At 49.4% G+C, this 15,982-nt stretch overlaps 1 protein-coding gene across 1 annotated transcript; it reads left to right on the top strand.

Moving 5' to 3' along the window:
* Positions 1-2,098: 2,098 nt before the first annotated feature.
* On the top strand, positions 2,099-10,819 carry LOC308530654 (orphan sodium- and chloride-dependent neurotransmitter transporter NTT5-like; the record flags this gene model as incomplete). Its single annotated transcript, XM_081107351.1, has 11 exons — positions 2,099-2,483; positions 2,916-3,073; positions 3,264-3,387; positions 3,577-3,752; positions 6,665-6,775; positions 6,932-7,173; positions 7,821-8,007; positions 8,399-8,600; positions 8,728-8,887; positions 10,188-10,350; positions 10,574-10,819. 11 exons carry the CDS (start codon positions 2,099-2,101, stop codon positions 10,817-10,819), a joined length of 2,154 nt encoding a protein of 717 aa, XP_080963477.1.
* Between the last annotated feature and the right edge of the window lie 5,163 nt (positions 10,820-15,982).

Genomic DNA, 15,982 nt, shown 5'->3' with positions numbered 1-15,982 from the left:
GTAGGTTTCTCTCTCTCAGGCCACTTGTCGAAGGTCCTTCGCAGGGTTGTCTGAGTTGGGACTATCCCACGGCGGGAGACTGGTTTCTATCGTGGGTACTTCTCTGCAGAGGCCTGGGGGTCCTCACTGTATGAAGCGCGGTTTCGGGGCACCCTGAGCACGGGCAGGCTGTCTTCTGGGCCGCTGTCCGGCGTCTCTGGCCTCGTTAGACAAAGGGAGGGCCCGTCCCTCGGCAGGGTGCCTTGCACACAGCGTCACTTTCATGCCTCACAAGAATGGTATGAAGTACAGGGATGTCACCTTCAGTTTCCATCAGGAGACCCGGAAGAAAGAGGGGCTCACACCGTGAGTGACGGGGAGAGCCTGACAAAGATTCATGTCTTGTGGCCTCTGGGCCTTTTATTTGGGAAAATCTGCAAACACATACAAAAGCGTAACGACGAGTTACTTTTGTACTCATCAGCCATCTTCAGTTGACCTACTGGTGACCAACCCGGTTTCATCTCTCCTCACCCCACAGCATGCCTCTCATTACTTCGAAGCAAATCTCTGAAGTATAAGAACACTTTAAAAGAACACCTGGCCAAAACCGGTTTGGCTCAGTGGATAGAGCGTCGGCCTGCGGACTGGAAGGTCCCAGGTTCGATTCCGGTCAGGGGCATGTACCTTGGTTGCGGGCACATCCCCGGTAGGAGGTGTGCATGAGGCGGCTGATCGATGTTTCTCTCTCATCGATGTTTCTAGCTCTCTATCTCTCTCCCTTCCTCTCTGTAAAAAATCAATAAAATTTATTTTTTTTAAAAAATAGAACACCCGACAAAATGTATCACACCTAAAATAAATAAGAGTAATCCTAATATCAAATACCCAGTCAATACTCAGATTTTCTTGTTAGTCTCAATTTTTCCTGGTAGCTTTATTTTTTAACAGCTTTATTGAGATATAATTCACATCCCATACAATTCACCCATTTAAAGTGTACACTTCAATGGTTTTTCGTCTATCACAGAGTTGTGCACCCATCACCACAGTCCATTTTAATACATTTTCATTATCCCAAAAAGAAACCCCACACATCTTAGCCATCACCCCAACTGCCCCAGCCCCTTAACCCAGCCTAAGACAACCACTAATCTACTTTTTTTATATATACATTTTATTGATTTTTAAAAATATATATTTTATTGATTTTTCACAGAGAGGAAGGGAATGGGATAGAGAGCCAGAAACATCAATGAGAGAGAAACATCGATCAGCCGCCCCCTGCACACCCCCGACCGGGGATGTGCCCGAAACCAAGGTACATGCCCTTGGCCGGAATCGAACCTGGAACTCCTCAGCCCGCAGGGCGACGCTCTAGCCACTGAGCCAAACCGGTCAGGGCTGATTTTTTTTTTTTTATAGAGAGGAAGGGAGAGGGATAGAGAGTTAGAAACATCCACGAGAGAGAAACATCGATTAGCTGCCTCCTGCACACCTCCTACTGAATATGTGCCCGCAACCAAGGTACATGCCCTGGACTGGAATCGAACCTGGGACCCTTGAGTCCGCAGGCCGATGCTCTATCCACTGAACCAAACCGGTCAGGGCCAGATTTGCTATTTCTTTGTGATTTAGTCTTGGTAGATTTTCTGTTTCTATAAGTTTTCCATTTTACGTAGATTGTCCACGTTTTTTTTTGGTGTACAATTAATTGTTCACAGTACTCTCTTGTAATCCCTTTTTTTAAAAAATGTCTTTTTAAATTGATTTCAGAGAGGAAGGGAGCGGGAGAGAGATAGAAACATCAATGATGGGAGAGAATCATTGATCAGCTGCCTCCTGCACACCCCACACTGGGGATTGAGCTCGCAACCAGGGCATGTGTCCTGACTGGGAATCAAACCATGACCTCTTGGTTCATAGGTCGATGCTCAATCACTAAGCCATGCCATCCAGGCAAGCCTCAGGGTTTTTGTAAGATTAGTCTTGTCTTTCCTCAACTCATACAGCTAAAATTTAAAGTTCTTGATGTCCTTAAGGTCAAGAAGGAAGGAGGCCCCATCCTTGCAGAAGCAGGAACTAGAGCCTTCTCAGAATGATGAATGTTATTGAAAACATGGAGTCCCAGGATGAGAATGCCCAGATGTCTAGCTCTCCCGATTCCAAACCCGTGATAGCTGGACCTTCAGATTCCAAACCCGTGATAGCTGGACCTTCAGATTCCCAGCCTGTGATTGCTACGACCTCAGCTCCACCAACCGAAAATGCCAAGGTGTTGCCTACTGAGGAATTGAATAGGGAGGAACCGAGTATGGATTGGTTTAATGAAGATATCGAGAAAACACTGGAAGCCACAGACAAAGATGAGCCAAAGGACGAATTGGCCACTGACCGACCATCCTGGGCCAATAAGGTTGAGTACCTCATGGCCCAGGTGGGCTACTCTGTTGGGCTGAGCACCATCTGGCGCTTTCCTTATCTGTGTCTTCACAACGGAGGTGGTAAGCCTGTGGAGGAGGAATCTCGAACCCATGAAGGGTCAAGGAGCCAGAGGCTTGTTCTGGCTTCTCTGGGGTCTCTGAGATAGGTAGGGGATGAGGATTTGGGGTCCTGAATGGGGCAAGAGCCAAGTATGTGAATACAAAGAACCTTGGGAGGGTGAGCACAGGATATCTGAATACTTGGGTTCATAAGGTGGGGCTGGAGGTCTGGGTTAGGAGTCGGAGTAGAAACTAGGTATCTGGGTCTTCTAGAAACTGGGGGATAAGGGACTGGACACCTGGGACGGTGAGGGATGTGGAAATAGTTGAAGCCTGATGCCCTTGGCCCTGAGGGAGGTCACTGGTAGGGAATGTGTTTTCCTGGACTCCCAGAAAAGGCCAGGGACTAAAAAACCAGATGTTCCTCAAGGCCCTCCTGAATCCCCTGCACAGGGAGCTTTATCATCGTCTACATCCTTATGCTGATTTTGGTCGGATTTCCTCTCCTCGTGATGGAGATAGCAGTTGGTCAGAGGATGCATCAGGGCAGCATTGGTGTGTGGAAGAACATGAGCCCCTGGTTTGGTGGTGTGGGGTATAGCAGCTTCATGGTGAGGAGCCCTGGGCTGCCCAGGCCTACCCTTTACACTGACCCTTATCCCAACCCTTGTCCCGGAATGGGTCCCATGATTTCATTTCAGTGGGTCCAGTCCCTTCAATTCCCCAATCCTCTGTCCAATTCCCTCCCTTCTGCTGGCCTATCATTCTTCCCCTGCCTCCAGAATTCTCCATGGTCCCTAGGTGTGCTTCATCGTGGGCTTGTACTATAGTGTGCTCATGGCTTGGAGCCTCTACTATTTGGTTCAGTCTTTCCAGTCTCCCCTGCCGTGGTCATTGTGCCCCTTAACGAAGAACTCCAGTTTTGGTGAGAAGGGAGGGAAGAAAAGGGCAAATGGGAGGGCTGAGAAGAGGAAAGGGGGATGAAGGAAGAAGAGGGTCATTGAGATAGATGGACAAGCAGATGGATGATGAAACGGGATGGGAAGGAGCGGGTGGAGGAAAAGAAGGGGAGGAACCTGGGTTTGCAGTTTCCTCCATGGCCAGTTCACCTCAGATCCTGAATGTTCACGGACAACATCCACCACCTACTTCTGGTACCGGCATGTGCTGAAGACCACAGATGAAATTGAGTTGGGTGGGCTACCAATCATGCATCTCTCTGTCTCTCTACTTGTGTCCTGGTTAATTATCTGCATCTGTATGATCAAAGGGCTCAAGTCCACTGGGAAGGTGAGTTACCCTCTAACTTACTCATCTGATGGACTCCTTTCTACCTGAGACCCCTATTATTCTCCTAACTTGATGCCTGTAGGTCCCAACTTCTTTTTTAAAAATATATTTTTATTGATTTTAGAGAGGAAGGGAGAGGATGAGAGAGAGAGAGAGAGAGAGAGAAACATCAATGATGAAAGAAAATCATTGATTGGATGCCTCCTAAACACCCCCTACTGGGGATCGAGCCCACAATCTGGGCATGTGCCCTGACCAGGAATTGAACTGTGACCTCCTGGTTCATAGGTCGATGCTCAACCACTGAGCCACACCAGCTGGGCTTTAAAAAAATTTTCACCTGAGGATATATTTTTTTAACCTGAATTTTTAGTTAAAACTAGAGGCCCAGTGCACAAAAATTTGTGCCCTCGGGAGGGGTCCCTCAGCCCAGCCTGTGCCCTCTTGCAGTCTGGGATCCCTCGGGAGATGACCACCTGCTGGCTTAGGCCCACTCCCCGGGGGATTGGGCCTAAGCTGGCAATCAGACATCCCTCTGGCAGCCCGGGAGCCCTCGGGGGATGTCCACCTGCCAGCGGGGAGCAAGCCTAAGCTACAGTCGGACATCCTTAGCGCTGCTGAGGAGGTGGGAGAGGCTCCCACCACCACCACTGTACTGGCAGCCGTCAGTCTGGCTTGTGGCTGAGCAGAGCTCCCCCTGTGGGAGGGCACCGACCACCAGGGGGCAGCTCCTGCATTGAGCATCTGCCCCCTGGTGGTCAGTGTGTGTCATAGTGACCAGTCATTCCCAGTTGTTCTGCTGTTAGGGTCAGTTTGCATATTACCCTTTTATTATATAGGACAGAGGCCTGGTGCATGGGTGGGGGCCGGCTGGTTTGCTCTGAAGGGTGTCCTGGATCAGGGTGGGGGTCCCACTGGGGTGTCTAGCCAGCCTGGATGAGGGGCTGATGGCTGTTTGCAGCTGGTCACACCCCCTTCAGGGTGGGGGTCCCCACTGGGGTGCCTGGCCAACCTGGGTGAGGGGCTGATGGCTGTTTGCAGGCTGGTCACACCCCCTTCATGGTGGAGGTCCCCACTGGGGTGCCTGGCCAGCCTGGGTGAGGGGCTGATGGCTGTTTGCAGGCTGGTCAAGCTCCTCCCAGTGGGGACCCTCACCCCATGGAGGTTTGGCCAGCCTGGGTGAGGGGCTGATGGCTGTTTTCAGGCTGGTCACACCCCCTTTAGGGTGGGGGGTCACCACTGGGGTGCCTGGCCAGTCTGGGTGAGGGGCTGAAGGCCATTTTCAGGCTGGCCAAGCCCCCCAGCGATGGAAGCTCCCAGCCTCCCCTTTTTTTCTTTTTTCTTTTATACTGGGATTTATTTATCTTCTATAATTGAAACTTTGTAGCCTTGAGTGGAGCTCAAAGCTGGCCAGAGCTGGCGAGAAGCTTGGCTTCCTCCATCGCCAGGGGCAACCCAAGCATCCTGCTCGCTCCAGCTCTGTGGCCACGGCTGGCTGAAAGCAGGTATCTGGGATTTATTTATCTTCTATAATTGAAACTTTGTTGCCTTGAGTGGAGCTCAGAGCCAGCTGCAGCAGGCAAGAAGCTTGGCTTCCTCCATCACTGGAGCAACCAAGCCTCCTGCTCACTCCAGCTCCGTGGCTGCTGGCCGCCATCTTGGTTGAGTTAATTTGCATATAGTCGCTCTGATTGGATGGTGGGCATGGCTTAAGGCATAGCGAAGGTACAGTCAATTTGCATGTTTGTCTTTTATTAGGTTAGATGTTCTTGCTTAGAGATATCTATATTAATAAAAGAGTAATATGCTAATTAGACTGACATCTTCCAGACATCCATCCGGATGTCCTTCCGGAAAAAGCCACAGTGGTGGGGCCAAGGCAGAGGCAGTTAGGGGTGACCAGGCTGGCATGGGAGGGCAGTTAGGGGTGACCAGGCCGGCAGGCAGGTGAGCGGTTAGGAGCCAGTGGTCCTGGATTGCGAGAGGGATTTCCGATGCAGGGATCAGGCCTAAACAGGCAGTCAGATATCCCCCGAAGGGTCCCGGATTGGAGAGGTTGCAGGCCGGGCTGAGGACCAGCCCCCCCCCCCCCCCCGTGCATGAATTTCGTGCACTGGGCCTCTAGCATGTTAATAAAAGAACATCATTTTTTAATATATGTTTTTTATTGTTGACAGTATTACAGATGTCTCCCATTTCCCTGCCACTACCCCCCTTTGCCCAGCCCCTACCCACTCCCCCAGGTCTTCACCACCCTATTGCCTGAGTCCATGGGCTATGCATATAAGTTATTTGGTTTGTCTCTTCTCGTCCTCCCACCCCCACATTGAGGTATGTCAGTCTGTCCCATTCTCCCTGCTTTGGTTGTTATTTTGTGGGTCAATTCATTTTGTTCTTTGATTCCATAAATAAGTGAGATCATGTGATATTTGTGTTTCTCAGATTGGCTTATTTCACTTAGCATAATAGTCTCTAGGTTCATCCATGCTGTCTCCAAGGGTAAGAGACCGCCCCTTTTTACAGCTGCGTAGTATTCCACTGTTTAAATGTCCCACAGCTTTTTTATAGGCTATTTTTTCCACTGATTTTTAGAGAGGGTGGAAGGGGAGGGAGGGAGAGGAGAGACAGAAAGAGAGAAACATCAATGTGAGAGAGGCACATCGATTAGTTGCCTCCCGCTCCTGCCCCAACCAGGGCCGGCATTGGACCTGTAACCAAGGTATGTGCCCTTGACTAGGAATCTAGCCCGTGACCCTTCTGTCTGCGGGCTGATGTCCTAGCCACTGAGCCAAACCAGCCATTCCAACTTCTCATTTCTCCTCATCTGACCTCTGATTCCCAATAGTTTGGCCCTACTATCCCAACTTTTGCCTTTGCTGAACTTTCTTTGAAGAATCATACTTCCTACCCAGATGCTGTATGTCTCAGTATTCCTTTCCTACATCATCTTCATCTGTATCCTAATCCGGAGTCTCATGCTGAAAGGAGCAGACTTTGGTATCAAGAGTTTGTTTGCTGCCCAGGTGAGGTGTCCCTCCCCCGTTAACCCTCTTATCCCAGTGGGGGTAGCAGGGACTGTGTAGTCTGGTAGAGGCCCTCCTAGATCCCCCTTTCATTCCCTTCTTTTGTCTTCTGTCCTCCCCCCTTTATATCCCAATTCACCTGGCACTTCTCCTCAGGTGCCAGCCCTGTACTCTGTGGACGTGTGGCGCCGGACAGGGAACCATCTCTTTTTGTCCATGGGCTCCGGCTTTGGCAGCTTCACTGCAATCAGTTCATACATCCCTCGGTCCAACAACTGCATCATGGATGCCTCTGCTGTGGCTCTTCTCAACCTGATTATCTCCGTGACTGCCACGCTGTTTGTATTTGCCACGTTGGGCTACTTGGCCACAGAGAACAGTGAGAAATGTTACCTGAAGTGAGCCCAGTATTTCATATGGATTGCGTCCCAAAGACCCAAGTCTTAGAAATAGCTCGTAGAACTCTAGTCTAGGGCCCCATGCATCAGGGATGTGGGCTCAGTCAACATGGGTCCCTCAGATGTGAGCATCCTAAACTTTAGAAACATTTGAAATCTCTCTTTACGAGCTGCCTTTCTAAACGAAGAAAACCCCAAACTTGGATGTTTTCAAAGGTGTGTTTGCCCTATTCCATGGCAGTCGCCACGGAAAAATTAGGGGATCTCTTCAACTGAACCAGTAGACAAACACACACAAAAAATGCCCACAGCAGGAACCCCTATAGCCTATTTCCTATTTTTTAAAAAATAATTCTTAATTGTTGAAAGTATTACATGTGTCCCCTGCCTGTTCCCTATTTTCATCCCCTCTGCCATTCATTTCAAAAAATGCTTATCAGACATTTCTTTATAAAGCATCTCCTATCTACCAACCCCTGTGTTGAGTTCTGGAAACATAGCCAATGGTGAATCAGACTATCATCCCTGCCCTCAGGAAAACCACAGATCCGAGACCCAGCTAGTGATTTCCCTTCTCGTCTAGAAAATAAGAGAGAAGTTGTCTTAAAGGCCCAAATGACTTTATATGACCCCACTCCCGCCCCCAGGAATGCTGAGAGAATGACGAACCTGGTCACTGCGGGCGTGCTGCCTCCTGAGCTCCGGCTCCCAGAGAGCCTGTATCAGCATATGAGCTACACCTACCCCAGGTGGTTTGGCAACCTCCCTGAAGGAGCCAAACTCGTGGCCCTACCCTACTTGTCCAATTGTGACTTATCTGAGCAATTAAAGGAGGTAGGTAAGGGTTGGGGGGAGGGGGAGGGGAGTCCTAGCGTTCCCCTCACCTCCCCCCCCAGAGCACTAGAAACTCCAGCTCTCCTTAGGGGCCATAGAATCCAGGGAGGCAATTCTGAGCAGCATCCTGGGCAACCGAGCAAGGTTACCAGCCTCCTTTAGTGAGAAGGCGATGGCAGGCTCTGTAGCAGCAAGCGCCAGCGTTCGTACAAGCCTGCTGAGCGCCAACACCAGAGAGATGCCAGACCAGCAGCTCTTGCGGGCGGAAGTCCTCCTTATAATGTCACTAAGGAACAGCGCTACAGATCACTTCCTGGGGGCGGGGACAGGAGCGGAGGTAGGACTCTACGGGCTCTCTGATCCCACCCCTCCTCTTCCTTTCACTCTACAGGTTATGGAGGGGCCGGGTGTGGCCTTTGTGGCCTTTACTGAAGTCATCGCTGTGTTTTCTGGATCCACCTTCTGGGCCATCATCACCTTCGTGTTTCTGGTGACCATGGGGCTGAGCACCATGCAAGGGATCCTGCAGGGCATCATCACTCCGCTCCAGGACACCTTCTCCTGCCTTCGGAGACACACAACCCTGCTCACAGGTGCCCTGACCTATGACCTCGCTCTCACCGGCGGCCGGCGGGCCGTGGGGTAGCTTAACCCCACCAGGACTCCTCTGGCCCAGCGTGAATTCTGACCTTGATCCCAGCCTGGTTGTTTCCCCTCCAGTGGGTGTCTGCGTGGCCATGTTCCTGGGCAGCTGCTTCTTCGTGCAGCCCTCGGGCAGCTACTACGTGAACCTGCTGGATGACTACTGGGCCTCTCTGCCCCTCTTCCTCATCCTCATCTTGGAGAATGTGTCCATGGCCTGGATCTATGGGGCCCGGAGGTGATGTCCCAAGCCCAGGCTCTCCTTCCACGCACCCTCGGGGAGAGCGGGGCCCCTCCTGCTCTGATCCCAGGGCTATGGACAGCTCCCGGGAGGGTGGGAAGGAGAAAGACATGGGCTGGTTTGGGGAGAAAAATAGATGTACAATGGCAAAGCGGTGAACAGTCTGTAGCAGGACCTAGGGGACCCTGAGCCCTACTGTTGACCAGGGTAGTCCGGACATCTGAAACATGGACGCCCTTGCTTCTCCAAGTGCGCTCTATGGAGCAGCGGCGTTGGCCTCCCCGGGAAGCTCGTTAGAAATGCAGGCCCTCAGGCTCCACTTCAGAGGGTGGCTGCGTGTTAACAGAAACCCTAAGGCAGCGGTTCTCAACCTTCCTGACGCCGCCACCCCGTAATACAGCTCCTCATGTTGTGGTGACCCCCAATTTCATGGTTACAGATTGAACATAACGAAAGCATAGCGATTCATCACAAAAACAATATGTCATTATATATGTGTTTTCCGATGGTCTTAGGCGACCCCTGTGAAAGGGTCGTTCGACCCCCAAAGGGGTCGCTACCCACAGGTTGAGAACCGCTGCCCGAAGGGATTCCGATGCGCCCTAACCTTTGAGAAGCACCGTGTCATCCAAGGGTGGCAGCCGTTCCAGGCGACGGTGGCTCTCGGCATCACGCACACTCGCCCACACACTCGCTCCCGCTCAGATAGGACTTAGGGCCTCCCACGCTCCAAGCAGGTCTGTAGTGAGTCCTCCGGATACTGGGATCAATTATATTTAGCTTCTTCTCTCAGAGTCCACAGAGGAAGGCACAGAAGCAGACCCTGGGGCAGGTGGTCGGGGCTGCCCAGGGTGCTGGAGAAACACAGGTGGTTAGCAATCGAGTCAGGCAATGAGGGGCTGCCTAAACAGGATCTGGACAGATGGAGGGGAGTTCATCAAGGAAAAGAGATGAGCATTCTAGGCAGAAGGAACCTGACTTGCGTCTGTAATGCGCCTAAGAAGGTATCGCATTACTAAAGATAGCGGGGTACATGGGCTTAAAGAAGCTACATTTAGGAACTTGGCTTCATCCTGAAGGTGAAAAAATATATATATTTTTTTAAATTCTGGGGCTGGGACAGAAATTAGCCTGAAAAGGGATGGATTTTAGAGGTAAGAAGACTGGTTTGGAGATGAGCAGAAAGGTCTAAGAAATGTGAAGGGGTCTTTCGGAGGCTGGGTTTGGGCTGACCCCTCCCCCAAAGCTGGGTAAGGCCGGAAGGGCCCTTCTAAAGCCTTATGACCCTTCCTCCCAGGTTCCTTGCCGACTTGATTATCATATTGGGGCGCCCCATCTCCCCCATTTATCGTTGGCTATGGTGCTTTGTGTCTCCATTTGTGCTGCTGGTCCTGTTTGTAAGCATCCTGATTCATCTATATGTGAGGCCGATCACTTACATGGCCTGGAACTCCAGCATCGTGAGTTCCCCCCACAGACCCCGGACCCCACACCCGCCCCGCCCCCCCTCGAGGGAACGGGGACAGACTTTTCAATCCACTCTTGCCTCTGGGACCCAATCATCTTATTCCCTGGGGATTCAAGTGATCTGGTCTCTTGCCTTGGTTCATCTCCTCCCCCCACCTTCTGCATCTCACTTCAGATAACCTGGGAGTTCTAAACCTTCCTCCCTTTCCCCCACAGTCAAACGAAGTGCTCCATAACTATCCGCCGTGGGGGAAAGTCTTGCTCGCCCTGCTCACTGTCTTCACCATCCTGCCCATCCCTGCCTACTTCTTGTACACCCTCCTGAAACGGATCTCCCCAGCCTCCACGAGGCACCACAGGGACACCGATTTCTTAAGACGTAACAATAAAGCGGAGAAGAAGAAGGCCCGTCCTCGGCTTCACGTGGGGCAAAGCCTAAAGAAGATGAATAAGAACAGATAACCAGAGAAACAAACTTTCCGCCATGGGAGTAATTCCTCTCTGAAATAAAGACTTGGCTCATTTGGCTTCATGTCACTTGTTATGCCCAGATTTCAAGATCCCCAAAAGACCACCAGGGAGCCAGCCGAGTCCGATGCAAAAGCAAAGAGTCTTTATTCGGGCTAGCTCGGCTCCCCGACCACACTCACCGATGCAGCGGCAAGCGGCAGAGAGAGGGAGAGGGGGGTTTGATAGGGGGGTTGGAGTAAGGGGAGGAGAAAGGACTGTGGGCCCTGCCGATGGGCCAGGCGCAAGTCGGTGTCTTGTTACACAGGATGTGGTCACATCTATGGCGCGCACTTCCCTTGATTGTCATTGGTTTCTGGGTGTGGCTAGCAGAGGCTTGGGCTTCTGGGAAGAAGCTCCTTGCTGAGCACATGGCTGCCCAAAAATGGAGGATCCAGGGTAAGATGGAGGGCGTAGCCCTCGCCCTTTCACACTGTGTGTTGTTGCTGTTTTCACCCTCACCTGAGGGTTTTTTCCCCATTCATTTCCAGAGAGAGCGGAAGGGAGTGGGGAGGGGGAGAGAGAGGAGTAGCTACGTGAGGCATTTCAATGGGATGCCTCACACAGACACACGTGCCCCTACCAGGGCTGGGGAACCTGCAATCGAGGGACGTGCCCTTGACCGGAAATTGAACCCGAGAGAGACCAACCCTTTGGTCCACAGGATGACGCTCTAACCACTGACCCGCCAGGGCACATCACAGGTTTTTCAAAGTGGAACTCCCTGGCTGGCAAGTTGACATTAAAAGGGGGAAATGTAGGAATTGCTAATGTAACTGGACCCAAAGTCTCTTGTTTTTCCTGGATTGGGAAAGTAATGCCGGGGGTCTTGGCCAGCATCTAGAAGGGTTCAGGAATCTGGAGAAGGGGCTGCTGTAAAGTATTAGAGTCTAGAGACGAAGGCCTTTTGGGGAGCCTGAGGCCTTTTGGGGAGCCCGAGGAGCTGGGCTATAGGAACCAAGTTCTGCTTGTCTCAGGACCCCTTCCTTCTCATTAACGGCAAGTGTCCTAAGGCAGCGGTTCTTAACCTGTGGGTCGCAACCCCTTTGGGGGTCAACGGACCCTTTCACAGGGGTCGCCTAAGACCATCGGAAATCACATATATAATTACATATTGTTTTTGTGATGAGTCACTATGCTTTAATTATGTTCAATTTGTAACAATGAAATTGGGGGTCACCACAACGTGAGGAACTGTATTAAAGGGTCGGGGCATTAGGAAGGTTGAGAACCACTGTCCTGAGGCAAAGGAGATGTACAGATCAAAGGCAAGGTTTAGAATACAGAATCCATTGTCAGACGGGGGGACTGCCTATGCTGGCTGCTTGGGTGTTTGTCCAGTAGGAGACAATAACGTGTAGATTAAAATGCCCTCAGCTGTCAGGCAGCAAGCAATCATCTATGCAGATCTTTAGGTGTGGGGCAATGCCCTTAGCCATTTCCAGCAGGCAATCCTCAAGGTTCCATCAACCTCTTGATGAACCTTCTTGCATTTATGACATGCTGGAATTAGCTTCCGGCAGGAAAGCTTTTCTGGCTGATGGAGATGAACACAGTCATTCCTCGAATCTCCCGCACATTCCCTCACCAGACTGGTGCTCTCTGGCTTCCAGTATTTGGCTGCTGACTGCTGGCATGACCTCTCCTTGGCTTCCTCCTCTTGAAGTTGGTCTGCGTAAGTCCTGGTCCCTGTGAAATGAGGGCAAAAGTGGTGGTGGCAAAGTCAGTTCCGTGAAAATGTACCTTTGTCATGAAAAAAAAATTAAAAAGTGTCCAACTCCCAGTCTTGCCTTCCCTTGACTCTGTCCAATTCAAATGCTAGAATCCCAGATCCCCTCTGCCCAGTGTTTCCTGTAAGAAAACTGGATCAGATTGGGACAATTTGCTCAAAAAATGGAGAATTCGCTGATCACAGCAAAGCGGTTAAACATCTGCTAATTGGTGATCTCCCTCCTCACATATCTCTTAAATACCTGGAATAGTTGATTACTTTACCAAGTCTACCAAAGGCCTTAAAACTTTACACTCCATCCTATATTTGTATCCAGGTGGCCCAGGGGCCTGAAGGTATCTGGTAGGAATGGTGGGTAGGGCAGAGGCTGACTGCACAGATGGAAAAAGCCCCCGGGAGGACGTCCTCTGGGGCAAAGTGACAATAAACAGGGCAATCATGACGCACCCTATTATGAGACACCTAACATACAGAATAAAACACATTTGAGCCGAAACCAGTTTGGCTCAGTGGATGGAGCGTCGGCCTGCGGACTGAAAGGTCCCAGGTTCGATTCCGGTCAAGGGCATGTACCTGGGTTGTGGGCACATCCCCAGGGGATGTGCAGGAGGCAGCTGATCGATGTTTCTCTCTCATCGATGTTTCTAACTCTCTATCTCTCTCCCTTCCTCTCTGTAAGAAATCAATAAAAAAAAATAAAAAAAAATAAAATACATTTGAACAGTTCTCTTTAAGGTCATAGATGAGCTTAAAAGAAATTAAGAGAAAGCTTTAAGAGGCCAAAAATTAAGCCTAAGCTTGGATTCAGATAGATAAGTGAATGTTAAAGCTAGTAACTACTTTGAAGCAGTTGTCACTCTCTGGTAACTTAGAGAGTTTGGTTTTAAAGCAGTGGATGGATGGATGGATTCATCACTATGCTTTAGTTATGTTCAATTTGTAACAATGAAAAGACATCCTGCAGATCAGATATTTACATGACGATCCATAACAGTAGCAACATTACAGTTATGAAGTAGCAACGAAAATAATTTTATGGTTGGGGGTCACCACCACATGAGGAACTGTATTAAAGGGTCGCGGCGTTAGGAAGGTGGAGAACCACTGCTTTAAAGGCCGGTGAAGACAGAGCCCTGGCCTGTTTGGCTCAGTGGACAGAGCATCGGCCTGCGGACTGAAGGATCCCAGGTTCAATTCCGGTCAAGGGCACAGGCCTGAGTTGTGGGCTCGATCCCCATTAGGGGGCGTGCAGGAGGCAGCCAATCAATGATTCTCTCTCATCATTGATGTTTCTCTCTCACCTTCACCTTCCTCTCTGAAATCAATAAAAAAATATATTATTAAAAAAAAAAAAAGACAGAGCCTGTGCCCTAGCCAACTGGGCTCAGTGGATAGAGCATCGACTTGACTGAAGGCTTGCAGGCCTGATCCCTGACCCTGGTGTCTCTCTCTCTGTGTCTCCCCCCTCCTCCTCCTCTCTCTAAAAATCAACGGAAAAAAATCCTCCAGTGAGGATTAACAACAACCACAACAGATAGAGCTTGGGTCCATGAAAGGAAAGGAAACCCCATACATAGAAAGTTAAAGGGCTATGTCCTCTGAAATTGAGTTAAATAGGTCCTGTCTCTGATAGGAGGGAAGTGCTGTCTTTTTTTGTGTGTGTGAGAATTTGTAACCCCAAACCATCTCTCACATGGAATTTTGGCTTAAATTTGCATGGGCTGTGTAGTCTGAAAAACACAAATTGAGATTAATATATGAGGTGTTTGGTTAATAATAGCACCTTGCCTCCAGAACCTATCAAACATAAATATATAAGCCCTGGCTGATTTGACTTGGTGGATAGAGCGTCAGCCTGCGGACTGAAGGGTTCCGGGTTCGATTCCGGTCAAGGGCACATGTCAGGGTTGCGGGCTCAGTCCCCAGTGGGGGGCAGGCAGGGGGCAGCTGATCGATGATTCTCTCTCATCATTGATGTTTCTATCTATCTCTCCCCTTCTTCTCTCCCTAAAATCAATAAAAATATATTAAAAAAATAAAATCAACAAAAACATATTTTTTAAAAACCTGCCTGGAACCAACCCAATGAAGCCTTTAAATGTGCAAAAAAAAATTTAAAAAAAAATGGAGGTTCATTCATGGGGGACAGTATCTTCTATTACTAGTTTACTTATTGCCTCTCCTCCATCTATTCCCTTTACATTTGGGACCACTATTATTTTTATGTCAGTTCTTTTATTTTTCCAGCTTTATTAACGTAACCAACATACACCACCATGTAGGATTAAGGTGTATACGTGATAATTTGAAACACATATCTATTACAAAATGATGACCTCAAGAGCACACGTTAACACCTCACATCATCGCCTTTGTATGTGTGTGTGTGTGCTGAGAATATTTAAAATCTACTCTCTTAGTGACTTTCGAGTATATAACACAGTACGGTTAACTCTAGTCGCCATCTTACATTAGATCCCCTGAACTTATCTCTCTTATAATTGGAAGTGTGTACCCCTTGACCAACATCTCCCCATCCCCCCGACTCCCAGCCCCTGGCAGCTACCATTCTGTTCTGTTTCTAAGAGTTTGGATTTTGTAAATTCTACGTAAGTGAAGGTCATATGTTTATCTTTCTCTGACATATTTCACTTAGGTTCATCCATGATGTCACGAATGCTGGGATTTTCTTCTTTCTTGTGGCTGAATAATGTCATTGTTTTATATGGGACAATGTTTTCTTCATTCATTCATCCACAGATGGGCCCTTAGCTTGTTTCCATATCATGGCTATTGTGAAGGACGCTTCAATGAACACAGGGTGCGGGGAGCTCTTTGAGACCGTGATTTCATTCCCAGATACAGTGGGGCCTTGACTTACGAGTTTAATTCGTTCCGTGACGGAGCTCATAACTCAAATTACTCGTATGTCAAATCAAAAAGTGAACGAGTGAGACACGTGATGCTGGGCTGATGTGGCGTTCACTGTGACGTTCACTGCGCCAGCTAGCGGTGGGGTACCTGAAGCTGGCTCGTAACCCGAATTTTAGCTCGCAACTCAAAGCAAAATGTCGGCCGAGAGACGGCTCGTGTCTCGAAAAACTCGTTAGTCGGGACACTCGTAAGTCAAGGCCCCACTGTACATGCCCAGAAGTGGGATTGCCAGACCATAAGGCTGTTTGTGCTTCATTTATTCTTGAACTGTCTGGGTTTTTTGTATGCTCATTTGACTATTGGGTGGTTGGTCCTTTAATGTAATTTTTAAAGGTCTTGGTATATTAGGGAAATCAAGCCTTTTGTTATAAAGGTTGAATTTTTTTACAAGTTTGATATCTTTTAACTTGGTTAAGTTTCTTCGTATTTTATCCTATAGAGATTTTGTTTTC

This window comes from Myotis nattereri, assembly GCF_964212035.1.
Source record: "Myotis nattereri genome assembly, chromosome: 15".
Lineage (NCBI taxonomy): Eukaryota > Metazoa > Chordata > Mammalia > Chiroptera > Vespertilionidae > Myotis > Myotis nattereri.
This window is presented reverse-complemented; position numbering and strand designations above follow the sequence as displayed.